General features: G+C 53.4%; 1 protein-coding gene across 2 annotated transcripts in view; it reads right to left on the bottom strand.

The window, feature by feature from the left end:
• The window catches only part of PPP6R2 (protein phosphatase 6 regulatory subunit 2), a 97514-nt gene that overhangs the window by 8020 nt on the left and 64253 nt on the right, over window positions 1-25241 (bottom strand). For both annotated transcript variants that reach the window (XM_071803588.1, XM_065839265.2), the window contains exons 8-22: window positions 22828-22941; window positions 21566-21692; window positions 20935-21087; window positions 20050-20253; window positions 19373-19437; window positions 15446-15561; window positions 13630-13715; window positions 13270-13350; window positions 11346-11443; window positions 8437-8494; window positions 6327-6454; window positions 5149-5324; window positions 3778-3940; window positions 3284-3372; window positions 2125-2332 (exon numbers count right to left, since the gene is read on the bottom strand). In XM_071803588.1, coding sequence (XP_071659689.1) covers window positions 2125-2332; window positions 3284-3372; window positions 3778-3940; window positions 5149-5324; window positions 6327-6454; window positions 8437-8494; window positions 11346-11443; window positions 13270-13350; window positions 13630-13715; window positions 15446-15561; window positions 19373-19437; window positions 20050-20253; window positions 20935-21087; window positions 21566-21692; window positions 22828-22941 — 1866 coding nt within the window. The remainder of the gene's footprint in view (window positions 1-2124; window positions 2333-3283; window positions 3373-3777; window positions 3941-5148; window positions 5325-6326; window positions 6455-8436; window positions 8495-11345; window positions 11444-13269; window positions 13351-13629; window positions 13716-15445; window positions 15562-19372; window positions 19438-20049; window positions 20254-20934; window positions 21088-21565; window positions 21693-22827; window positions 22942-25241) is intronic.

The following is a 25241-nucleotide window of genomic DNA, read 5'->3' as shown; positions in this document are numbered from 1 at the left end:
CTGTCATTCCATTATTGTCACCGGTCCATATTCACCCATGGGAGGACGTGGCCAGCAGACCAGAGCGGAGCAGCAGCCACCACCAGGAACAGGTTTCTGCCTTCCCACTGCTTCTGCTTTTATTTCTGGCTATGGTTATAGCTGTGAAAAGCTACAGGCACCTTTAAAGTGGAGACTGCGGGTATTCAAGTGTTCGCTGTCTTTGCCAAAATGGAATTAGTTTGGTAGAACCGCGGTCACACAAAACCAGAAGCCTTGTCTTTAGTGCAAGTATCTAGAGAAAAACGGGCTCAAAACTGCACAGCGCGAGGTGGCAGCAGAGCCCACAACACCCAACCTGCCCAACCGGGAAACAACCCTGCCCGCTACCCAGAACACGGGAGACGTGAGAACATGCCAAGCAGGACCTGCAGAGCGGCTGTGACTCCAGGCAGACAGCGTGTGTGGATACAACCGCTGCCAAAACCACGCACTCGCACAGGAAAAGCATCTGGAGCAGGGGTTGTTTGAGCTACGCGAGCCAACGGTTTAACCAGGTGTAACGCAAGTGCAACGGAAAGCGGAACGGGAGGCGCTGCCTTTGGCACAGCAGGCAGGGCTTCTCCTGCTCTCCTTTTGGTGAAGTCAGATTGGCCGCACAGACCGGTCCCGCTCACCAAAACCGCCCTGCGAGCAGGGGCACCTCTGGCATCTCGTCGTTCAGCTATGAAGGGAAAGCCATCTGAGGTGGACGTCAAGAATAAAACCCAGTCCCATCATTAAAACCTCGACTGGGAGCTGCCTGGCCCTTGGTTAACTTCTCCCCTCGGGCACCAGCTCGGTAACCCCGCGTTTCCTGAGCTCAGAGCAGCGCTCAGCCCCGCTGTGCACACACTGAGCAGCCACAGCGCAGCAGAGCCAGCGGCCAGCGTGCAAAACAGCGCTTCCGTTCTCTAAACACAATTAACAGCTTGCTATAAACTAACAACTTTTCACACCGGCAAACTAACACGGTGTAGGTTACAGCTGTGTAATATCAACAATGCACACAATATATGCATCTGTTAACCTTAACTGCAAATAGCCTGAACAAGAGATCAATGGGCACGTTCACACGCAGAAATGCTTTGGTTCCCAGCTGAAATGCTCCGGTCCCCAGCCGAAATGCCTTTGTCCCAAGGCTGTTCTCAGCCAGTGAACGAGCAGTTTGCACTAAGGCTTTCAGGGCTTTTTGGTATTGTTTGTATTTGGCTCACAAGCCAAAACTGCAACAACCAATGATTGATGAAGCAGAGGAAAGGCCTCGATGTATATATAACAGCAAGGGATAAATGGCGACATTAATTGGGAAGTATTAACAAAACCTATGGGACACAGCGAGTGACAACAACGTGAGCAAACCCAGAGCTAATAAATACCAACCTTCTGGAATATTAGATTATGCTATTACTATGATTGGCCAATCTTTCCTCATTATAAAATAAATACCTGTTCCTGAGCCAGATGCATGAAATAAAGGGACTCCAAGTAGCGAGATCATACCCTACACACTTGTGAGGAACATGAGCAAAAAGCGCAAATGGCTTAAACCTGAGGAATATTTGTGGGTGGACGCAGGTGAATGTCTTGAGAAGCAGCTTCGCTTTTCCAGCGGTCAGAGAACGCCAGATGTGAGCACGTGCAACTCCAACCAAACTGGTGCCCAAACGTGAACCAATCTCGGGATCTCCTTACCCTCCCCTGCCATTTTCCACTCCTACCGTGTCTGTCTGCAGCGCACTGCACTATTCTGACGAGGAGGGGGACGTGAGAGCTCGAATCATTTAACTCCTCGCCCTGCAGGACCCCGCGCCAGCCCCTGCACCGCTCGACTCTCCTGTGCGACCTGACCCTGACAGGAGCCCGCGCCCGGATCCCTTGTGACACAGACAGACAGACAGACAGACGGGCGATGCTTCTGTGACGTGGTTCAGTGGCTAAAACGAGCCACAAACATTTCTTAAAATAAACCTGTTATAAATATTTTCCTCAAACAAAAGCCCTGGAGGAGCAAGCTGAGAGATGCTCGCACGGGACATGCGGGGCCCCGGTGTCTGGGAGGGAAAAGCGCCGCGTTAACCCCAGCCGGGGCGGTTCCTTCCGCACCTGGTGAAAACAGCCTTCTCGTTCTTAGCATCCATGGTCAGCTTGATGGTCTCCTGGCCCGAGCCGGTGCTGATGGTCTCCGTGACGGTCTCGGCCTTGTCCTCCTCGTCCTCGCTGTCCGAGCCTCCCGAGGAGCTGCTGTCCGAGGCCACCAGCGGCGCTTTCCTCGTCACGCACACGTTCCAAACGCACGGAGAGGCGGCGCTGACTGAGAAAAGCAGATAATTCACATCGCAAAACGAACAAAACCTCACCAACAGGTCCCCAGGTACGACCCCGAGTAAGCAGGGTGGTGTGACACCGACCGCTTGCAACTATTGTGCATTTTGAGATGGTTGTTTCTGTGCCCGTCGCACATCAGGGGACGTTATTGCCCAGGGCAGTGCTGGAGTCACCATCCTCGGGGGTTGGACAGGCAGAGATGAGGTTCTCAGGACATGGGGCAGGGACAGATGTAGATTATGGTTGGACTCCATGATCTTAAGAGTCTCTTGCAACTAAAATGATTCTATTCTATGATTCTACTTTTGCAAGCAGGGGAAAAAACCAACATCCCCACCACTGAGTGTTCTCCACCTGCCAGCTCACGTTTGTGCTTAATACAAAGAGCAGAGATGGTTCTCCTCCCTCCCCGCCCGGCGGAGCTCGGACAGAGGCCGGAGGCAGCGCCGGGGTCCCTGGCTCTGGGTGGCATTCAAGCAGCTCCACTTCTTGAAGCAGTTTCGATTCCACACAAGAAAAGCCTCTCACAGAAGTGGTTACTGCACACAAGTCGAATTCACTTCCAGAGCCCTTAGTGAAATTTACTTCTCCTTGCTCAGAAAGGAGCAGGGAGAGAAATGAGACTGAAGCAAACCAACTGCTACCAACAGAAACTCACCCAACCCATTCCATTTGGCTAAGTATTAATAACTTTATAATCAAGCATGTGGTTTTAGAGTCTGTAAATGAAGTGTCTCCGTGACACCAACTCTTACTAACTTAAATTTCATGCTTAGTCTTATCCCAACGAACACTCAGGACGTTTGAGTTACTATGTTAGCAGACTGATGTTGGTACGGAAGAGCCTCCAGCGGGGTGAGCCGGGTGATGCAGACTCGGTTTGCTGTGCGGGGTGTCAAACAGCTTCAAGGATCCACCTGTGTTTTATTGTACTCACAGTTCTTGTCTGGGCTCTGCTTGGGGTTTCCTGCCGAGCCGCTGCCGTCCGTGTCCACGGGAGAGCTGCACCGCGGGCCCGACTCCGAGCTACAGCGGGAGGAAAAGCCTTGAGCACGAGGGATGGAAATCGCCGTCGTGCTTACAAATCCCCGACACTGGGTATCACCCAGCTTACTCTTTCTTTACAGAAATATTTTCAACTTCTAAAAAATTGATTCCTTCATTTATTTTATGCTCTGAGTGTATTTAGCAGTGATGAATGATACATCAATATTGCTGCGTCAGAAGAGATGGGTGCACGGGAAGGCAAAGGGAAGTATGAAGTATGAAGCCCTGATCCACAACACTCAGACAATGTTAAAAAGCAAAAGGCGTAGCAAGGGGAAGGGAAAGGGAAGAAAAGGTAACATTCAGTGTTCTCCATCGGACCGTATTTCAAATATTCTTTAGTTCAAAAATTATAACGAAGGCAAAAGAACTTGTGGCTCTTACCAGCAGAAGGGCTGGAAGTCGGTGAACTTGGCCCAGCCCTTGTCCTCGGGGGCGGCGTTCGCGGGGGCGGCCGAGTCCCAGACGCTGGAGCCGACATCCATGGCCACGCAGGGCGCGGGCGGCTTGGAGCCGACGGGCTCGAACACGGCCGTCCAGCCCGAGCCTGCGGCACACAACACCCACCGCGTTCGGGGCGCCCCGCTGCCCCAGCCCCAACCCCACCCCGGGGACAGCACGGACAGAGCGCCCACCAGCGCCGCCGCCCCGTCCTGCCCGCCCACCCACAGCGGGGAGACCCTCTCTGGGCAACACGAGCACGATCCGCGGGAGAGAAGCAGCAAAACGCCATCAGGAACGGCTTCCCGCTTTCCACTCCGCTCCAAGGAGCCCGGTTTTCCCCGTGCGTGGCACGGCTTTCAACCACTGCAACCACCAATTGCTCAATTTTGGCAATTACAGGTCAGGAACTGATCTATGGACTAAAACACTGATGATCGCAGAAGTGATCTTGAGCAAAACTAAGAACATCATTTGGTCTTGACGGTTCCAGCCCCACAAGTCTCTGCTTGACCTTCCTTCATTAGAACGGTTTTTAAAAGCTCTGCTCATCACCTTTTCTCAAGAAAGAGGAAGGGCTGCAACCAGATCTGCACACAGCCGAGCTGAGAGTGGCAGAGATCCAACCCAAGCCTACACTCACTCAAAAATGGAAGCGACATCTGAATCGAAAATATCTGACACTATCCAGTGCATGTAGAGAGCAAATTACTGGAATAAACACGCATTTTGCCGACGGTCACAACGCAAAGACATCGCCCAGAAAAAGCAATGTTGTACAACAGAAAGTGCTTGCACCAAATGAGAAATGAATGCTTGGGAAAAGGTTTTTGTGCCTTTTTTCAGCTGACTGAACTCGTTGTGCTGACACCGCCGTGTTCACGCGCTCCCAGGGCACCGTTCGGGCCGTGAGCGGGGAAACCTGGTCCCTCCGGGCACTGCAAGGGCAGGTTTACAACGTGCAGACTAAAACTGGAAAGGCAATTAGGTGGAAAAGGCAGATACGCGGAGTCTGGAGATACCCAGCAAGGGTCTGCATAAAATTCTTATGATGTAAGTGTATTATTTTGTTCATTAGCACTCAAAGAGCCGGGATTGTGATCACACTTGTACCTGTGCAGTTGCCCCAGCCTAACGCAGCGTTCCTCTGCTATTTGGAAGGAGCCAGGAAGGGCTCCAACTCACATTGCAGAGGCAAGAAATGACGCCTGAAACTGCCGCCTCTCACCGGCACAGGTGGAGCTCCAGAGCAGCAACCCGGCGATCAGCACACACCTCGCTTCAAACGGGACAGGGCCGTCTGAAACCCTTTACCTTCAGAGGAGTCAGAGTCTTTCTGCTCAGAAACACCGTTCTTGTTGCTGTTTGCTGAGGAAGGAGGCGCCTGCTGTTCTGTTTCCTCCTCTTCTTCCGAGTCCACGCTACAGTCGTGATCTCCATTCTCGAGGTCGCTTTTGGACGAACTCTCTGAGGTCTGAGATGCTCCAAATCTAAATAGCGAAACTCAGAATTAACCTAAAACGCCTGGGAATAATCTAAATAAAATGCAGAACTCCATTTTTAACGATCGTTTTCCGATGAACTCGCTGAGGTCTGAGATGCTCCGAATCCACATTGCAGAAGCTGGAATGAGACAAACCCTTGGGGCAGTTTATCGTCCCGCCCGGAGCGCAGAGCACGAGCGGAGGGTTGATGGAGCAGCGCTGGATTCCTTCCACAGGGCCCCTTTCCCCAAGGAGCCCCAGCTCAGAAAGCGGCAGCGGATGCTCCTTGAGATGTCACCACTCGACTCCCGGGGAGCTTCGCTCGTCCCAAGGCCGGGAGCTGCGCTGGCAAAGACGCTGCGGCGACGTTCGAGGGCTGGAGATGCGCAGGAGCAGACAGAGCAGCAGCAAGCGAGGGGAAGGCGGCAGCTCGGGGGTGAGCCAGACCATGGGTTTACTGACGCCGGGCAAACGTGCGGTGGGACTCGGCCCTTTTTCCTGTCTCATTCGATCGCATTTTCAGGCTCGGAATGACAGCAATGACTTTATTGAATAAGCGGCTCTATCAAAGGGAGGGAGAGCGGCCATGACCGGCAGTGCCACAGACGCACCGGGGAGCCCCTCAGGCTCAGGCTTTCATTCGTCTGACATCCTGAAAAAGACGCCAACTGCCCTCAGTGTCACGATCCTGCCAACCTGCGCCTCTGCGGTACGAGGGACGGAGTACGGCCAAGTATTTCACACTAAGGGCGTTATTTTTTTAAATGTATTTGCTAATAGACTCAGTAACGAGGTATTTCCATTATTACGGCATTCCCTTCCATTGGATCTTTGTTCCACACCCAGGACAAACCACCCCCTCTTTCTGAGGACACGGACAGCCCGATGGTTTGTGTCAGAAAAAAGGCTTCATGGCACATCAATAACAAAAAGTTAAACATCCGCTTAACTGAAATGACGCTTTCTTACTATTTAGGGGATAAAAAAGGCTCTTTTGTTTCACCTTACCGTGTCCTTGACTTCACTTGGGTTGCATAGGTGATCTCCTTGTCTTCCCAGATATCTTCCTCCTCCTCGTTGTCGTCGAACTGCTGGATGCGCTCATTGCAGCAGGCCTCGAACAGGGAAGCGTTGGGCTGCAACAGCGGTAAAGAGAAATCAAATTCCGCTCTTTGGGACAGAAACAAGAACTTCGCAGACACAGTGAAGTGAGGCTTCCCTCTGAACAGACCAATGATCTGTCTACTTGAGCGTTCTGGATCCCTCAGTTAAAGGATCTCTCGGTTCACAGAGCCGGTGGTGACTGCAGCTGGTGCACGGCCCACGGCCGCGGCTGCAGGAGGGCTCCAGCACACACGCACTGTCTGCTCACAAAACACAGGATGAGCGCACAAACAGCTCCTGGCGCTGCAGACTTGGGCGGCAGATCCAGAATGAAACAGATTTTCTGTATCTACAGAGCGCTGCCTAGAGCGGCCAAAGAGGGGAAAAATACTCTTCATGGTACTGTTGAAGTATTTTAAGACTACAAAACCCTAAATCTTAGCAGTGACTAGAACTAGCTTTGGTCAGGAGATGAGCGTGGAATCACCTCTGCTAAGCCTCAACCAGCACCGATTTAGGTCAGTAAGACAGAAGAGGCAGCACACAGCACAGACCCGAAAGAAACCCAGCCCTCTCCATTCGCCATCTCTCCTTGTCTGTGTATGGCAAGATTAGCAAAGTGCCACTACGGACAATGGATCCACACTGCAGACAGAGACCAACTCCTCCTGCTCTGAGGATGCTCAGTGAGGTGACACAGTGCAGGGAGGTGTCCTGTGAGGGGTCCTGCGAGGGGACCTGGGATGCCCTGAGGATGCTCAGTGAGGTGACACAGCACAGGGAGGTGCCCTGTGACGGGTCCTGTGAGGGGACCCGGGATGCCCTGAGGATGCTCAGTGAGGTGACACAGCACAGGGAGGTGCCCTGTGACGGGTCCTGTGAGGGGACCCGGGATGCCCTGAGGATGCTCAGTGAGGTGACACAGCGCAGGGAGGTGCCCTGTGACGGGTCCTGTGAGGGGACCCGGGATGCCCTGAGGATGCTCAGTGAGGTGACACAGCGCAGGGAGGTGTCCTGTGAGGGGTCCTGCGAGGGGACCTGGGATGCCCTGAGGATGCTCAGTGAGGTGACACAGCGCAGGGAGGTGTCCTGTGAGGGGTCCTGCGAGGGGACCTGGGATGCCCTGAGGATGCTCAGTGAGGTGACACAGCACAGGGAGGTGCCCTGTGACGGGTCCTGTGAGGGGACCCGGGATGCCCTGAGGATGCTCAGTGAGGTGACACAGCGCAGGGAGGTGCCCTGTGACGGGTCCTGTGAGGGGACCCGGGATGCCCTGAGGATGCTCAGTGAGGTGACACAGCGCAGGGAGGTGTCCTGTGACGGGTCCTGTGAGGGGACCCGGGATGCCCTGAGGATGCTCAGTGAGGTGACACAGCGCAGGGAGGTGCCCTGTGAGGGGTCCTGCGAGGGGACCTGGGATGCCCTGAGGATGCTCAGTGAGGTGACACAGCGCAGGGAGGTGCCCTGTGAGGGGTCCTGCGAGGGGACCTGGGATGCCCTGAGGATGCTCAGTGAGGTGACACAGCGCAGGGAGGTGCCCTGTGACGGGTCCTGTGAGGGGACCCGGGATGCCCTGAGGATGCTCAGTGAGGTGACACAGCGCAGGGAGGTGCCCTGTGACGGGTCCTGTGAGGGGACCCGGGATGCCCTGAGGATGCTCAGTGAGGTGACACAGCGCAGGGAGGTGTCCTGTGACGGGTCCTGCGAGGGGACTCGGGATGCCCTGAGGATGCTCAGTGAGGTGACACAGCGCAGGGAGGTGTCCTGTGACGGGTCCTGCGAGGGGACTCGGGATGCCCTGAGGATGCTCAGTGAGGTGACACAGCGCAGGGAGGTGTCCTGTGACGGGTCCTGTGAGGGGACCCAGGATGCCCTGAGTTCCAGTCGCCGCTTTCCATTGACCGAAATAACCCACCGGTTCTCTGTTCTTTCCAAATGACCTGGGCTAATGCAAGCACTGACTCACTTGCTGGAATCTGTCTCATTAGATAAATGTCCCAAGAGCCCCACTTACGCTGTCATCGTCAGCATCGATATTGAAGTTGATCTCTGCGATCCTGTCGAAGGGAGCGCTGAAAAAGAACAGAAGGAAACGTGAGCAGTGGCAGCGAGGACAGCAAACCCCAAAATACTCAATGTGACCACCCAACGCCTTCTGCATGCGTTCCCTGCACGTTCGCTTCTGCACCACACGCGGGTCTCCTCTCTTTGAGACACAAGATTATTTGCTATTTTTGAAAAGAATAGGTGGGATTTTCATTCTTGGGTGAGATTCAACACCTTTGCCACCCTCTGGCTGATGTGGTGTTCTGGGGTTTCACAGCAAGCTCTGGCTCTCACTTTGCAGGTCTCACGGTACTTTTGCAGCATCAGGGCAGCTCAATGATGTTCACCAGGTATCTCCAGCTGAACCCAAACGTGTATTAAAAACCCAACTCCTAGTGAATTCAAAAGAGAAGGAGCCGTGCCCGCTGCCCTGGGATCCCCATCCAACGCCACCCAAGGATCCCGCTGGGTTCCTCAGCTTGAGCCGAGACACCAAGAGCCGGAATCCTGCGCTGGGGTTTACCCTGAAATATCCGCATGGGATTTCAGCTGCTGTTCTAAACCAATTACAGAAACTCCGGGGAATCTGCGTCCTGGTGCCTCAACCGCCCCATTGCGCTACCACACTACCAACACTGCCAAAGTCACTAACTCACCCAGTTTCTGATTCAGACCTAAGAGTGCGTGTTAAGAACAGCAGAGGGTGCTACAGGCCAGAACACACCACCGTGGCACAGCTTTTTCACCCTCAGTGTGGACAGTACTATTTCAAGACCCTCCCTTAGTAAAAAATACTGCAATGAAAACCAGCGGGACATTGATTAAGACTCTGTAAAATATTCAAATTCATATAAGCAGCACTTCTCAACGGCTGGAAAAGGTGCCGGGGAGCAGCACTCCGAGCGTTCAGAACAGTTTTGCAGGATATTCCTCCTCCTGCCGTCACAAACAGAGACAGCGCCTCCCGGTTTCCAGCGCTGTTCCGTTTCATCTTCATTTCCAATGGACACCAGCAGCTCCTGGCGTAACTGAACTCTTCCCCTCCACCTGCACACACGCAAGTTCGATATTTGCTGCTGCCTGCTCACTTTAAAGTGTATTTTGTTCTTTTAAAAAATACGTAGCACCAAGCAACTCACACTCAACTCAACTTCCATCCTAGTCTGGAACTTGGCCTGATTCAAGCTGCGGCCACCTACAATGCTCCAAAAAAGAGATGGAAAGCTGGGCTCCAAAACCTTTCTTGTGTTGGAACCGCGTTCCCAACCCCCTGGCGCTGCCCAGCCCTGCGGATCTCACGGCTCTGCTTTGGTTCATGCTTGAAAGCACCTCAGCATCTGCCAAACCATTTCCAGCTCGTCACCCCATGCAGGGAACTTCACGGAGCCCAGTCAGGGCTGAAAACAGTCTGAACGGAACCGGCACAGGAACCCTCGGCAACGGTCCAGACAGGTTCTCCTGCCCCTCCGCTCTGCCCTGGGGAGACCACCCCTGGAATATTGTGTCCAGTTGTGGCCCCTCAGCTCCAGAAGGACAGGGAACTGCTGGAGAGAGTCCAGCGCAGCCACCAAGATGCTGGAGGGAGTGGAGCATCTCCCGTGTGAGGAAAGGCTGAGGGAGCTGGGGCTCTGGAGCTGGACAAGAGGAGACTGAGGGGGGACTCATTCCTGGGGATCAATATGGAAAGCGGCAGTGTCAGGAGGATGGAGCCAGGCTCTTCTGGGTGACAACCAGTGACAGGACAAGGGGCAATGTGTGCAAACGGGAACACAGGAGGTTCCACTTGAATTTGAGAAGCAACTTGTTGGGGGTGAGGGTGTCAGAGCCTGGCCCAGGCTGCCCAGGGAGGTTGTGGAGTCTCCTTCTCTGCAGACATTCAAACCCGCCTGGACCCCTTCCTGTGGAACCTCAGCTGGGTGTTCCTGCTCCGGGGGGATTGCACTGGATGAGCTTTCCAGGGCCCTTCAGCCCCTGACACTGTGTGACTCTGTGATTCTGTGAAAGCGGAGCTGGAGCGGCCGGAGAACTGGAGCCACGCTAAACGCTGCTGGTTTGTGCCGGGGCTGTGCAGAGCAGACCCGACCCCTGCAGCTGCCACATGCTGCCCCATCACCTCGGTCACAAACGGCTCTTTTGATGGAGACTTCGCCACAGGATGAAAGCGAATGGGCAGAGCGGAGGAGCTGGAAACCCCCGGGTATCCTCCTGGAACACTCTCTGCCAGTAAACGTGCACTAAATTGGTGCCATTTCAGAACCATTACGGACAAGTGCGATAATTACAGTCCCAGCCACTTCCTTAGCGACAGTTTCTAAGGCGAGAAGGTGAGCTGTGGTTTTAATCAGATTACAGCAGTTCTATAAAAGCAGCACAAATTCCACACGTTGAATTCAGCAGGTCGCACGGCATTAAATGCACCCGCACCCGCCGCCTCGGATCCGCCGCCTGCTCTGCCGTGCCGGTGAGGCCTTTTCGTAAGGCAGAAAATGGCCAATTTCTTCCATGGACTTCATGAGAAAACTACTCTGTCTACTCCTCATTTCAAGAAGGACTTAATGCCCCAGGAGAATATCTGTGTAATTGCCTGGAGTCAGCTCTAATGCTTTGCTTTCTCTGCAATTAAATTTAATCTAGAATATGGCTGGATGATAATTGCGTGTTTTATTAAAAAACTGCTTCTTCTCAAAACGCAGCAGCTCTTTTCACTGCTTCTAGAACTGGCTGTGGAGATCGGGGTGGGCTCCTACCAAAGAAAAGAGGTCAACTGTTTTCCAAGCCTCGATCAGCCTGCCCTTTGCTCCAAACCAAGGGAGGCGCATTTGAAAACCTGAACCAGGAGAAGAAAAACGTAAGGCTCTTGAAGTCTTCCAAACTTACTTGATATTATCGTCCTGGTCTGCGAACTCCTCGTCGTTGAAGCCAAACTGATCCACGAAGTTGGCCGTCATCTGCTGGATCTGGTACTCGGAGAAGGCCTGAGCAAGGGAACCCAACAAGGCCGTCAGCAGGGTGCCAGAGACAGCCCGCCCAGCTGGCTGGAACGCGGCTTCTAGAGCACCCGAAGCACAGAAAACCGACACACTCCGAGAAACCATCTACCGCAACGCCCTTCTCACGCAGCATCGCAAACGGGCCGTTCTCAGGCTCCTGCAAGTCCTACGGACGCCTCTCTCCTCTGCTCTCAGCTCCTTCCAAAGGGAGTCACGACACTTTCCATTTGTTGGCTTCACTATTCTACTAGAACGTTGTAGCAGTTTGTTTTCATCTGTTCGTTTTCCCCAGTGCCACATAAAATTTACCTCGCTGTAAATGAACCCCCCATGGAGTTCAAGAAGGTCCTTTCCCCGCTCCCAACCCCTCAGAACCAGGCCCAGGTCACGGCATCTTGTCTTCTCCTGACCGAGCCAACCCAATTCTTCCAACATTTTCCCTTTTTTAATTATTAAGTATCAGCTGAGGAGAAGAAAGGTACCAGTAATGTCAGAGCGGCCAGGTAGAGAGCCTGGACAAAACAATATAAACTGATGACACCGAGATGGGAGGAGTGGTGACACTGGAAGCTGTGCTGCCATCCAGAGACCTGGACAGGCTGGAGAGCTGGGCGGGGAAAATGTAATGAAATAGAACAAGGGCAAGTGTAGAGTCTGGAATCTGGGCAGGAACAACCCCAGGTTCCAGTGTAAGTTGGGGAATGAGCTGTTAGAGAGCAGTGTAGGGGAAAGGGACCTGGGGGTCCTGGGGACAGCAGGGTGAGCATGAGCCAGCACTGGGCCCTTGTGGCCAGGAAGCCAATGGTACCTGGGGTGGGTTAGAAGGGGGTGGTCAGTAGGTCAGAGAGGTTCTCCTGCCCCTCTGCTCTGCCCTGGGGAGACCACCCCTGGAATGTTGTGTCCAGTTGTGGCCCCTCAGCTCCAGAAGGACAGGGAACTGCTGCAGAGAGTCCAGTGCAGGGCAACCAAGATGCTGGAGGGAGTGGAGCATCTCCTGTGTGAGGAAAGGCTGAGGGAGCTGGGGCTCTGGAGCTGGACAAGAGGAGACTGAGGGGGGACTCATTCCTGGGGATCAATATGGAAAGGGGCAGTGTCAGGAGGATGGAGCCAGGCTCTGCTGGGTGACAACCAGTGACAGGACAAGGGGCAATGGGTGCAAACTGGAACACAGGAGGTTCCACTTGAATATGAGAAGCAACTTGTTGGGGGTGAGGGTGGCAGAGCCTGGCCCAGGCTGCCCAGGGAGGTTGTGGAGTCTCCTTCTCTGCAGACATTCAAACCCGCCTGGACCCCTTCCTGTGGAACCTCAGCTGGGTGTTCCTGCTCCGGGGGGATTGCACTGGATGAGCTTTCCAGGGCCCTTCCAATCCCTGGCATTCTATGATTCCATTCTATGATTATATTTCCAGCTCATTTTTACCCTTAATGAGATTTCAGATTGTCACTGTGTTTTTACTCCCCGCAGGAAGCTTCCTCCTGAACAGGCTGAAACTCATGTGTTCTGCTAATGCTCCTTATGTCTCAGCATCTATAAAGGTTGTTTAAATATTTCGTGTTGAAAAGCAACTTCCATGTATGTGATGGAGCTTCAGCAGAGTCCAAAGGGTTCTGAGGTCTTTGCTCAATGCAAGTGAACCCTTAATTACCTCATTTTTGTCCTAAGTCAAGGCTTTTTACTGCTCTACCTGCTACTGTTTGCTGCTCTTCGCTGCTATTGTTTCAGTACGGCTTTGCAGTTTGAAACAGAACGGTAAATTACAAACCGGCCGAAGGGCAGACCCGAGCAGCAAAGCCTACCAGGGGCAGCTCACCTGCTGCAGGGACAGCTCGTTGGGAAAGGCGCTCTCGATGTCCTCGTCCTCGCTGGAGGAGTGCAGGTGGTGGGTGCTCACCTGCAACACGGGCAGGGAAAAGAACACAGGACTGAGAACGCTCGGACGCTTCCACCCCACACACCCCAAACTGGCCCGGGGAATAGCACGGAAACATCAGCTGTTCACCAACATGCACCAGAGCTGCTGCCTGAAGAGCTACTCTGGACTGTGTTTTCTGCCCTTGTACGCACAACATCAGAACAAGCAGAAAAAGAAAGCCAGCACCATCACTTATTTTAGCTGAAGTCCAGAGGACGGCAGGGCTGTGTGAAACATGCACAGCGTCACCGCACTCACCAAGTCCACCGTGTTCCTCCGGTTTGTCTCCGTCAGCGTCTCTTCCACAAAGCTCTCCCACCTCCCTCTGCAGTCCTCGGGCAGCTCTGTAACACAGAGGGGAGCACAGGAATGTCACGGCTCCGGGGTCAGAGCCCTTCGGTCACCGGTCGCGCCTGCAGGGGAGCTCAGGAACACACCACCTGAGCGCTCTGCATTTTACTCCCCATTTTCTAAAACCGGTACACATTGCAGAGAAAGGAACATCTTTCATTAGGCCAAGCAGAAGATGTTACAGGTCTTGGCGATCTCAACTCGCTCGGGCTAACAACACAAAACTTTTGCTACAATTCTCTGAAAACAGCATATGTGTGGCTTCAGTTTTCCCTTTTCCTTCCTTTCTTCCTCCCGGTGGCTGTTTCTGCAGGGGCTTTGCTGTGTGATCCCTTCTGCCAGTGTTTCTAGCAACACTTCAGTGAATCCAGTACTTGCTGGAAGTTCATTACAGCAGCTGCTGAAGGCAAAGCAGAGGCGTCCAAACAGCGCAGGAACACACGTTCACCACACCTGTAACCCCGGAAGATCGACCGACAAGAAATGCTACCATTCTTCTTTTCTTTTTTTCCCCTTTTCTATTCCCTGTGGTCTTATTAAGGTTCAGTGAAGGCTGCGGCCCCTGGTGCTCTGTGTCTGAGTCCACCTGAAGGGCAGCAGAGGCTGCAGTGTGGGGGGGTTCTTGGTGTGGATGGGTTCGGCTGAAATTTGTAGTAAAGACATTTAAGGGAGGGGGGTGAAGAGTGTGTATATACAGGGGCACACAGGATCTTTTATACAGCCTCCCTGCACAAAAAGCTACCTGCAGACCTTCCGTCAGCCCAGCGCGACGCAGGGGTGTGCAAAAGTGAAGTGTGTTGTCAATCTGGGAGGCCTGGCAGGTTCTTAAAGGCGCTGGGGGGTGGGAGTGGGTGGAGATGGGCCAGAAACAAAAGGAAAACTCAGGGCTTGAGATTAAGAAGTTTCGTAAGTAGCAAAAAGAGAGGAAAGAAGCCAAACCAAGGGATGCAATGGCACTCGCTCGCCTCCTCCCACCAGCAGCCTCCGAGCGGGAGGGACCTCGGAAAGAGTGTCCCCCCAGCTGTCCCCACGTGGGGACGGGGGTGAAGGAGGGAGAGGCAGCGCCATGGTGTGACGGCAACAGCCCTCGGGTCACACACCCCAACCACCCCCCGAGCAACACCCGCTCCAACATCCCGCCCCTCCGTTTGACGCGGACGTGGCAGCGCACCAGGGACTGCTCTGCCATTTCATACGTTCGCCAGACGCCAAAAACGGAAACTCAAGTTGTGGTTGCGCTTGTTGTTTCCCTTAACAGATGCAGATGGAAAACCTGATTTCCCATCGCACCGAAGTGTCAGACGTAGTTCTGGACATAGAGCGCGAGGGAGACGCGATGGCCCAGGCCTGGCGCTGTGTGTGCGACCCGGAGCTGGCGGGCCCTGCGATCGCCCACGGCCCGGCCTGCGGACCTGTGAGCATCGGCACCAAAACACCGTCCAGAAACGCCACCTGGGGACACCATCAATAACCACTGCAGACCGACACAGATCTGGGTGAAATAACACGGTTTTTAGCACAAAAGGGACACCTTCGCCCTTCGGCTGCAAACCCAAAGTTCCAACAATTTCAATGGAACTGTGTGAAAACAAAGAGCAACCAGATCCGGTCTAGACTTTAAGTCATGGGAAACGGTGATCTTTAACTGGAATTTCTTTTTCTGAGAGGCCTGCAAGGGTTGTTTACTCAAAGAAGGAAATCAAAAGGAGCGAGGAGCACGTACCTTTGATGAACTCGCTGATCTGGGTCTGCATGGGCCCCTTCTCCATGTTCTGCACCACGGCGTTGGCGATGCGGGTCAGGTGGCCCATGTTCCCCCGCCTCATGCCGCCTTCTGCCCTGCGGACACAACGGGGACGGAGAGGGGAGTGAACCACGGTACCGGGTACAACTTCCACCAAGGAAAACTCCCAGCAATAGGGATTTACAGCACTGCTACTGAGAAAGCTTTAGAGCTTTAATTGCAATTGAAGTATTAAGCGGATGAAGTCGAGAGAACAACAGACCCGAGGCTACAACTGTTGGAATTGCCTCTTACAAATATAAGCAGTAAAAAAGAAGCCAACGCTGAGTCCGGTCAGCCTCCGAGCGGCTTTTCTTTGAGTCTGTGGTGGTTCTTCACCGATAGCAAAGCAGCCGCTGAACACCAGGGGCTGGGAGCCTGCAATGATTCAGTTTCCACAGCCTCCAAAGGGCCGAGGAGATCGGGAGGAATAATGGGAACCCCAGAGGGAGATTCGTGGGGAGAAGTTTCCCAGCAGCACACCTGGAAATGGCATTTCTGCCTTGAAACGGAGGTGCTGAAACGCAGCCTGGACGGAGCCCTGCGATGCAGTACTATCGTCCAGTGCAACTCGGTGTACCCCAAACCCCGAGCTCTAGCTCAGAAATCACTGCTCCCTGGCACGGCACAAGGAGCACCCAGCCTGACCCCAACCACGCTGATAAAACCAGGGGTTGGAATCAAACTGAACAAAACCAGACCCCTTACAAACGGGATGGCGAGAAGTTTCTGCCTCACATCACTAAGCCTCCAGATGTACAACAAAGTCTCCTTTCCGAGATGCTAATGGAGTCAACACATAACAAAGACTTGTTTTCCCTTTGGAGAAAGGAAGATGTTAAATACATCAGAGTTAGTTTTGCGGTGCGTTACAGCTACATTTTTAAGCTTTATTTAATGGCCTCCACACCCCTTGAAAAGTGTGATCCTCACCACCTGAATCTCTAAAAACCTTAAGTTCATATGGAAATTATCTCCGGCTTTCCCCTCAGGCTGGAGCCGAACACGCGTGGGTACCTAAAGGGACCTGCAGAAAAGCTGGAGAGGGACTTGTACAAGGGCAGGGAGTGACAGGACAAGGGACAATGGCTTTGAACTGGAAGAGGGAGATTTAGATCAGATCTAAGGAAGAAATTCTTCCCTGTAAGGATGGTGAGATGTGGAACAGGCTGCCCAGAGAGGTGGTGGCTGAACCATCCCTGGAGACATCCCAGGCCAGGCTGGACGGGGCTCTGAGCAACCTGAGCTGCTGAAGATGTCCCTGTCATGGCAGGGGGGGCACTGGGTGATCACCAACCACCAGCATCCTGACATGCATCAAGAACAGTGTGGCCAGCAGGCCCAGGGCAGTGACCGAACCTGTGCTGGGACCTGGGGAGGCGAAACCGCCAATCCTGGGGGCAGTGCTGGGCCCCTCACACCAAGAAAGAGCTTGAGGTGCTGGAGCGAGTGGAGAGAAGGGAATGGAGCTGGTGAGGGGCTGGAGCACAAGTGTGATGGGAGCGGCTGAGGGACCTGGGGGGTTCAGCTGGAGAACAGGAGCTGAGGGGAGACCTTCTGATCTCTGAACTGCCTGAAAGGAGCTTGGAGCCAGGGGGGTCGGGCTCTGCTCCCCAGGAACAAGCGCCAGGAGCAGAGGAAACGGCCTCAAGTTGCCCAGGGGAGGTTGAGGTTGGATGTGGGGACAATTTCTTCCCCAAAGGGCTGTGGGGCATTGGAACAGGCTGCCCAGGGCAGTGCTGGAGCCACCATCCCTGGAGGGCTGGACAGACGGACAGGAGGTTCTCAGGACATGGGGCAGGGACAGGGTGGGTTATGGGTGGACTCCATGATCTCAAGGGACTTTTCCAACCAAAATGGTTCTCTTATTCTATCTGTAAGCTCCCTTCCAACCTACAACCACTCTGTGATACTTCAGCTCGTGGCAACTTCTCCCGCACCCCAAACCCCCAGAGGTTGAACAGCCCCAGCCCAGAACCCCCAGCACCACCGCACTGGGAGCAGAGCCCGTCCACCCCAGGGCACTGGGGCCAAGAGCCTGGGTAATGTGGGCTGTTTAATCATAATTTTGTGAAACAAAAAGAAGTAAACTACGTGATAATTTGTAGTCAGCTATTATGAAAGAATAGCTGATTACCCAAAATTTGAAATAACACAGAATCATTTTGCTTGGAAGAGACCCTCAGGACCATTGAGTCCAACCAGAACCCAACCCTGGCACTGAGCCATGTCCCTAAGAACCTGGTCTAAACGTCCTTTACACCCCTCCAGGGACGGTGACTCCACCAGTGCCCTGGGCAGCCTGGGCCAGTATTCAGCGGTTGGACTCGATGATGTTCAAGGTCTTTTCCAACCACAACAACTCCATGGTTCCACGACACAGGGACCTCAGGGCCGGTCACAGCTGCACAGCCCCAGGGCCCTGCCAAGGGTTGCTGGGGACAAACCTGGGGACACGGTCCCGGCACCACCCGCAGCGCTGCCCTGTGGCTCCCTATATAAACAGACGTTTCCCAGCGACTTTGTAGAGCGCAGCCTTCTCAAGAATTCAAAGCGCGGGCCGACAGAAGCAGCGCCCAGCGGTGCTGCAGGGGCGCTCCGGGAGGACCGGCACACGGCTCTTTGTGAGCTGCACAGCCCACTGTGCCGCTGGAACGCAGCAACCTGCAAAATCCACCTGCGTTTGTGCACTTTGCAACGCTTTTTACCAACCGCTGCTGCACAGACCGTGTTTCAAACTCCGGCTGCCCAGGCGGGTGTAAGGGGCAGCAGGCGAACAATCAGCTGGGTCAGGAACACAGGGAACGAGTCAAACTAAGAGAATCCAAGGAGCAATTCCGCGTTGTAACAGGAAAATATGTTACCAGCAGTCTCAATGATGATTTTTAACAATCCCAAGCTCTCCGGTTGGAATCTCTGACTCGGGGGCTCCGTTTCCTCACTGCGTACACACAACATTCTTCCTGAAAACTCCGACTCCTTCAATGCACCACCAAGATACCTCTCGGGAATTCAGTATTTGCTTCTTGCCATTAAAATTCTTTCCAATGCAGTGACTGGAAGTGTTTGGCATGAAACGTGGATGAGCTCTAGTTCCCATCTAATTTAATTAGGAAAACTCTTAAGCAGCAACCACAGATATTTCTGTGGCCTATAAAACTTTGCGCTGTGACAGCTGTGCAATGGAACTATGGGCAAAGTTGGTTATCAACAGGGACACGAGTGGGGAAAAACAAAGGAACCAACCCAAAAATACCAACCCAAAACCCAACCCAGCAACCCAGGCCTGACGATAACACTAAAATCAGCCCCGTGAACCTGCACAGCACTGAGGGGCCATAAGGAACTCCACATAGCGAGGGAGAACCAAAACCTTTGGATGGACAAAGAAAGAGAAACCCAGGTAATCTTTTCACCTTAATACGCTTTGGGGTTTTTAAAAACTATTTAGTTCTTATAATCGTTGTGTTTTGTAGAGTTAGAATATTAAATGTGGGGAAAATCTGGGGCAAAACTGTGTGCCCGCCCCAGCTTCCACTCCCCTGCCAGCTCAGAGAGAATGTAACTGCGTTTTAAAACAAGGGGAAAGAACCGAAGAAAAGAGCCAACGTTCTATGGAATGAACGTGCCACGTAATTTCCTGAGAAAGCAAGAAAGAACCATGTTGTGTATTTGGGTTGAAATGTTATAAGAGTTAAAATAAATCATCCTTTCAAATGAAACGCCGATTTGGTCAATCTGCAACATGCAAATAATCTTAATTCCGCAACACCGCCCAAACCCAAATGATTCTAGACACTATTAGAGTAACCGAGGGAATATCCCAGAGCGGGTTGAGCCCAGGGCGCTCGGCTCCGCGCTCCTTACTGGATTCTGTCGTTGGCTTCCCAGGCGTCCAGTATCCTCTGCACCAGGCAGCACTTCTGGAACAGCTGCGGGGACACAGACAGGGACAGCACGTGAGGCCTGGCCAGAGGAGACGCGGCCTCAGGAGGCCTGGCCTGACCGCCGGGAGCTTCTGCGGGCTCTTTCGCCCCTACTGAGAGAGAACCTAAAGCTGAGCCCTTATTGTCCCGGCAGCTCAAGTTTCTTTCTCAGTTTTTTTCTGAGAAAGCAGCGACACCCTCGAACATCCAAACAGCCCCAGCTTGCTCTGTGCTGTGCTCAAGCATGGTGGTTGTTCTACAAACACAACAGAAAACTGTCTTATTAGGGCCACAATGTAAATGTAGTTAGGTAGTTGTAGTTATTATTGTCTTTTTTGCCCAAAGTTCATACACATCTTTACTAAAAAGTTAAATAAAAAATGGATTCACAAGCCCGTTAAATAAGATGGGTGGTAAATTTAGTTTGTAATTGGATACTAAAAACCAACGTATAAAAGCAAATACATTTCCATCCTGAACTGACAGCACCAAGTTACATGGAGCCGCTTCACAATAAACCCCAAGCTCTCCAACTGTTTGTTTTACTGTTCTCTTGTTAATGCACATCCAGGCTGAACCAACGGGTCTGAGACCCCCGGGGGACAGGGCCGGACTCACGTGAGTCACCATGATGTTCTCGGGGGTGTTGTCCGCGGGCTGCGAGCTCTCGGTGGCCACGTTCCCGTTCAGCACCTCGTCTTTGCTCTCCGGGTCGGCAGTAGTGGGTTTTCCCTCTTGCACCGAGTGCGAGAGAATAGCTGCTATGGACAGTTCCACTTGGAAATGCAAAAAGTTATTCCACGTGTATTTAAAAAATAAGTCCTGGAACAAAATGGAAACCACAGAAATTCACTCTGGGTACATTTTGCCATTCTTGACAACCGAGCGGTATCAGAGCAGTGCCCTGCTAGGTGTTCAATCAGCAATTCCGCTGAAACCAACGTGTGCCGCAGCGTTCACTCGCGGCCGAGCGTGCGCCGGTTGCTGTGCTGTAACATACACTGGAGACGCTGTGCACAGCCCGGGCTCCCAGCACAGACGCTCCAAACCCAAAGGGCTGAACAAACCAAACCCTGCGTCTGAATTCATAACGAGAAAAATATTACCTGAGTAATTTCTTAAGTATAAAAATGACAGTGTGGAAGACGGCCCTAGTGGTACGGGCCGTTCCCAGAACACGGGCCTGCTCACGCTGGACTAAACCATCAGCTCTCACTACAAAAAAATACCCGATAACCAAACTGGTTCGTTTACACGCCTCTAAACTATTGTAATGATAAATCTGAAGCATGAGGTTCAGTTCAGAATACTGAACGCCTGCACCTGGATTGCAAAAGCCGTTCTGAAGACGGATGTTCCTGCCTTCAGCAAATTAGCAAAAGAATGAGATCCTGGCGCACATGCCCCGAGCAGAGGGAGGGAAGCGGAGACGCCCCCGTTCCAGCGCTCCCCTCTCCCACCCCACTGCTCCCCTCTCCCGCCCCACGTCCCCATGTCACTCACAAGTAATAAATCCATGGTACTGAGTCTGCATAGTTCCTGATTAATACTGGGAGTGTTTGTGTGGAGCAGAGCAGCGATGAGCCGGGAGCCGTGAAGACGAGCGTTCCCCAGAGGCTCCTCCAAGACCCCGATCGTGGTTAGGATTGCTGTTTTCTACAGAGGAACACATCGTGAGCACCTCGACCGACACCGAACTTCCTCAGCAGTCTACGCACAACGATTTGATCAGATACAGCGAGCGCGTTTCATCGATATCCTCCGCAGGTAAACCCGAGCCATCCTCCCGCACAGAGGACGGTGTCCTGTGACCTCTGGGAGACCTGGGCTTCCAAACCTGAACACTGAAATCAAAATACCCACTAACTCCAGGTTCCTTTCTCTTCCGCCCTCACCACCTTGACACAAGCCACCAGGCCCACTTCTGCTTCTTGCTTTTCCTCAGCTGCTTTCAAATTTCCCACCGCCTCGTCCCCAAGCACCAACTTCTAGATCTTAAGCGTGAATTTGTCTCCAAAAGACGTTTCCCTGTTCCAGCACACGGTGCCTTTGGAAAATACTCAGTAACCTGTGTGTAAGGAAAGGAAAACCCGCAGCGCAGGTGAGCAGCGGCTGAGAAAGGCCGGGGCTTTACCTTGGGAGGGCTGAGCAGCAGCTGGTGGAAATCCTTCAGCCGGGGCTCGATCCCCTGTAAGATGCTGCTATTGACAGTGTAAGACCTTTCGAATCCCTGAGTGTACGAGTCCATCAGTCCTTCCACTCTGCCAAGGAAACACAACAGTCAGGATCGGACAAAACCTTACCACTGGTCTCCGGTCGCACCGCCCGTGTTGGCCGTTTTATCTTGAGAAAATAACCGTGAATACAAAAAATAAACCATTTCCAACTGCGGAATATATTTACATAACTGCATTAATATATCATTTACAAGATGATATTCGCGCAATCGAAGCTGTGATGGGGTGAGTGGGAAGGCTGACACCGAGCTGCCTGCAGAGCTGACAAAGCCCTCAAGCGCTCCCCGGTTCTTCGAGCTCCCCGGAGGTCAGAAAAGCGAACGACACCAGCACCAGTTCACCGTGAGCGTTTGGCACGAACCGGGAGCCTTCCCCGAGCGTTCCAAAAGCTGCGCACACACACACGGCCCGAGGGGGCCCCGCGCAGGCGGGCAGCCCGGCTCCCTCATCCCCTTATCGCAGGCAGTCAATGAGCAACGCGCCAGCCACCAGCCCCTTCCAGCGCAATCAAACAAACACGTTCATTTGGGTAACGAAACGCAATTCCAGGAAGGCAGGAATGGGCTTGACAGGAACCACTGAGCCTCCAGCTCACAAATCTCCAGAGATCCCGGGCACCGAACCATTAACAGCTCCGCAAATCTCAGTTTTATCTGTGCACAGGACTCCCTGACGAGCAATGTGTCTGCCCCACGCTGCGTCTGTCCTTCCCTCCAGCACCTCCCGCCGCCTCCTCCCGCCCCCCTCAGCTTCTCTTTTTGGAGAAAGCGACATTCTCGATGTCTCCCTTCCTCCCCAGAACTCTTCTGCCTTTTCTCTCCATAAAAAGAAATGGAAGGGAGATATAATTAAAACTAAAACTTAAAGCTCTCTAGCCATATCTGTCTGCAGGCATCACGCCGCAGATGACGCGCTGTCCCACTTCCTCGCCCACTCCGCTGGCAGATCTCGGGTTTTACGGCCAAGGCTTTGCCGTACGTGTGCAGGAGAAGCGGCCGGTACAGCTGCCTTGGACAGCCCCTGCACCCCAAAAATACGCACACCCCCTTGTCTGTGCCCATTCCTAGCACCTAGCGCCAGGCCCAAAATGTCCTTTTTGTCTCAGTAAAACCAGGCTGAAGCTGGCCGGGCGGCGCTGGCGGCGGAGCGCGGGACTTACCCAGAGCGCCGCGTCTCCAGCAGCGTCAGCAGAACCTGCGTCCCGTTCACGATGCAGTTTTCAGTCTGCTCTCCGTCAAACATGTTCCTCAGGAGCTGCTCCACGCACTCCTGCCTGCGGACCAACACACACACATCAGCACCGCAACAATGCAACGAGCCGGTGGTTGCTTTGTCACAAAACACCCATTTCTGGGCTTTCTGGGGGAAAAAAAGGCGTTTTAGAGACAGAATACAGACATTCCTCTCCCAGGCCTCACGGTTCTGCACCAGCTTTCTGCACTTGCTTCGTCATCAAGAAGGCAAAACCTGGTTATAAAGACCCAGACCCCTGCCCCTAATGTTGTTCTCTTATCAACAGGATCCACCTCCCAGTTACAAACTGCAAGAGGAGCCAAGCGTTGACTCGGTCACCTCAATTCAGCTACAGACAAGATGAAGCCATTCACTGACGGTCTAGGACGATCCCTCAGGATTGCAGCAGATGGACAACGGGCAGGGGTGCTGACCCTTCTCACCTGTCCGGGGTATAATGAGATCCAGGGCCTGCAACCTGTACATAACATGCACATTTTCAGCAGTCTTAGCTCCTTGAACTATTTTAATTCCCAATTTCTTTGAGCCCTTAAACCAAGATCAGACTCCTCCCAAACGCCGCTGCGCTTGTGACAGGTGGAGGGATCACAACAAACAGCGACATCGCTCCTTTCCAGCACTAAAGCCGACCCCGACGCTCAAGCTCGGCCTCAGAACCGAGGAACAATCAGCACAAAGGTAACGCAGGTGTTGGGCACGCGAAGAAGAGTTATTTTAATGAGTGTCATCCAAACACACGAGAGGCAGAGTCAGATAAAGTAACAGATCACCATGATGAGCCGAAGTCACTCTTACTGCACACAGCCAACAGCTACTGAAGGCTGAGGTTGGATGTGTGCGTGTAACCGCGAGCGCGGCTCAACGCGGCGCCAGCCGAGCACGCGTGCAGCAGTCACGAACTGGAAAAGAGGTCACCCAAAGATCAAACGAGGTTACCAGAAACACACGGAAAAACTGACCAGGGAAAATAATGCGATGTGACCTCCAGCGGAAAGGTAAGACGTGCAAAAAACACACTTCTGTTCCAAATATTTTGTCTTCTAAGCAGGAAAGGGGTACAATGACTTTAGAAATGCTGTTGTGAAACTGTACAACTCTTTTTATTTACGGGTAGTTCCACGTCCTGCTCCAGAACTACCGAGAGAGACGAAAACTACAGAGCAAGTCTGCAAGTCCCAGGTTCTCCAGGCCCACCAGACCCCCCCGCCAGCGACCCTGGACCTGCCAGAAGCTCCTGGACCTGCCGGGGAAATGGCTGAGCTGGGGCGCATCTCCAGAATGCACGGGGCTCAAACCCGACCCAGAGCGGGGGAGATCCCGGCCCCCCAGGCTGTTTGTGCTGCAGGAGCTCTGCAGGTCCCCAGCCCCACTGCTCACGCAGGGTCCCAGAGCAGATCACACAGGATCCCAGGGCTTTGAATGGCTCAGAGAAGGAGACTCCACACCCGCTCTGGGCAGCCTGGGCCAGGCTCTGGCACCTCCCAGCAAACAAGGTTCTGCTCATGTTCCCATGGAGCCTCCTGTGGTTCAGTCTGTGCCCGTTGCCCCTCACCCTGGCGCTGGGCACCACTGAACAGAGTCTGCTCCATCCTCTGACACCCCCCCTGACATATTGATCATTGATCACATCCCTCTCAGCTTCTCTTCTCCAGCTCAGCAGCCCCAGCTCTCCCAGCCTTTCTGATGAGATGCTGAAGGCTCCACAACCAGGGATGAACCTGCTCTGATAATCTAACATAGAATCACAGAATCATTTTGGTTGGAAAAGCCCCTCCAGATCACCGAGTTCAACCACAACCCACCCCAGCACTGCCCCATGTCCTGAGAACCTCCTGTCCGTCTGTCCAGCCCTCCAGGGATGGTGACTCCAGCACTGCCCTGGGCAGCCTGTTCCAATGCCCCACAGCCCTTTGGGGAAGAAATTGTTCCCACATCCAACCTCAACCTCCCCTGGGCAACTTGAGGCCGTTTCCTCTGCTCCTGGCGCTTGTTCCTGGGGAGCAGAGCCCGACCCCCCTGGCTCCAAGCTCCTTTCAGGCAGTTCAGAGATCAGAAGGTCTCCCCTCAGCTCCTGTTCTCCAGCTGAACCCCCAGGTCCCTCAGCCCCTCCCCAGCTCTGCTCCCATCTCTGAACATTGTGCCATTCAATAATAAAACATTACGGTGTGGCATGGGACAAAAGCCCAGATCTGCCTTATTTCTGCAGGGACACCGAAGGAAATGTCCCATCTAACCAAGAGCACTTCCTCGTGGGTCAAGTGTGTGGCGCTGGGGAAGGTGCTGAGCCCGTTCTGCAGGGACCGGGGTTTTCAGTGCAGG

This window comes from Patagioenas fasciata, chromosome 1 (genome assembly GCF_037038585.1).
Source record: "Patagioenas fasciata isolate bPatFas1 chromosome 1, bPatFas1.hap1, whole genome shotgun sequence".
In the NCBI taxonomy this organism is placed as follows: Eukaryota; Metazoa; Chordata; class Aves; order Columbiformes; family Columbidae; genus Patagioenas; species Patagioenas fasciata.
The sequence above is the reverse complement of the archived record's forward strand: the minus strand, read 5'-3'. Positions and strand labels throughout refer to the sequence as shown.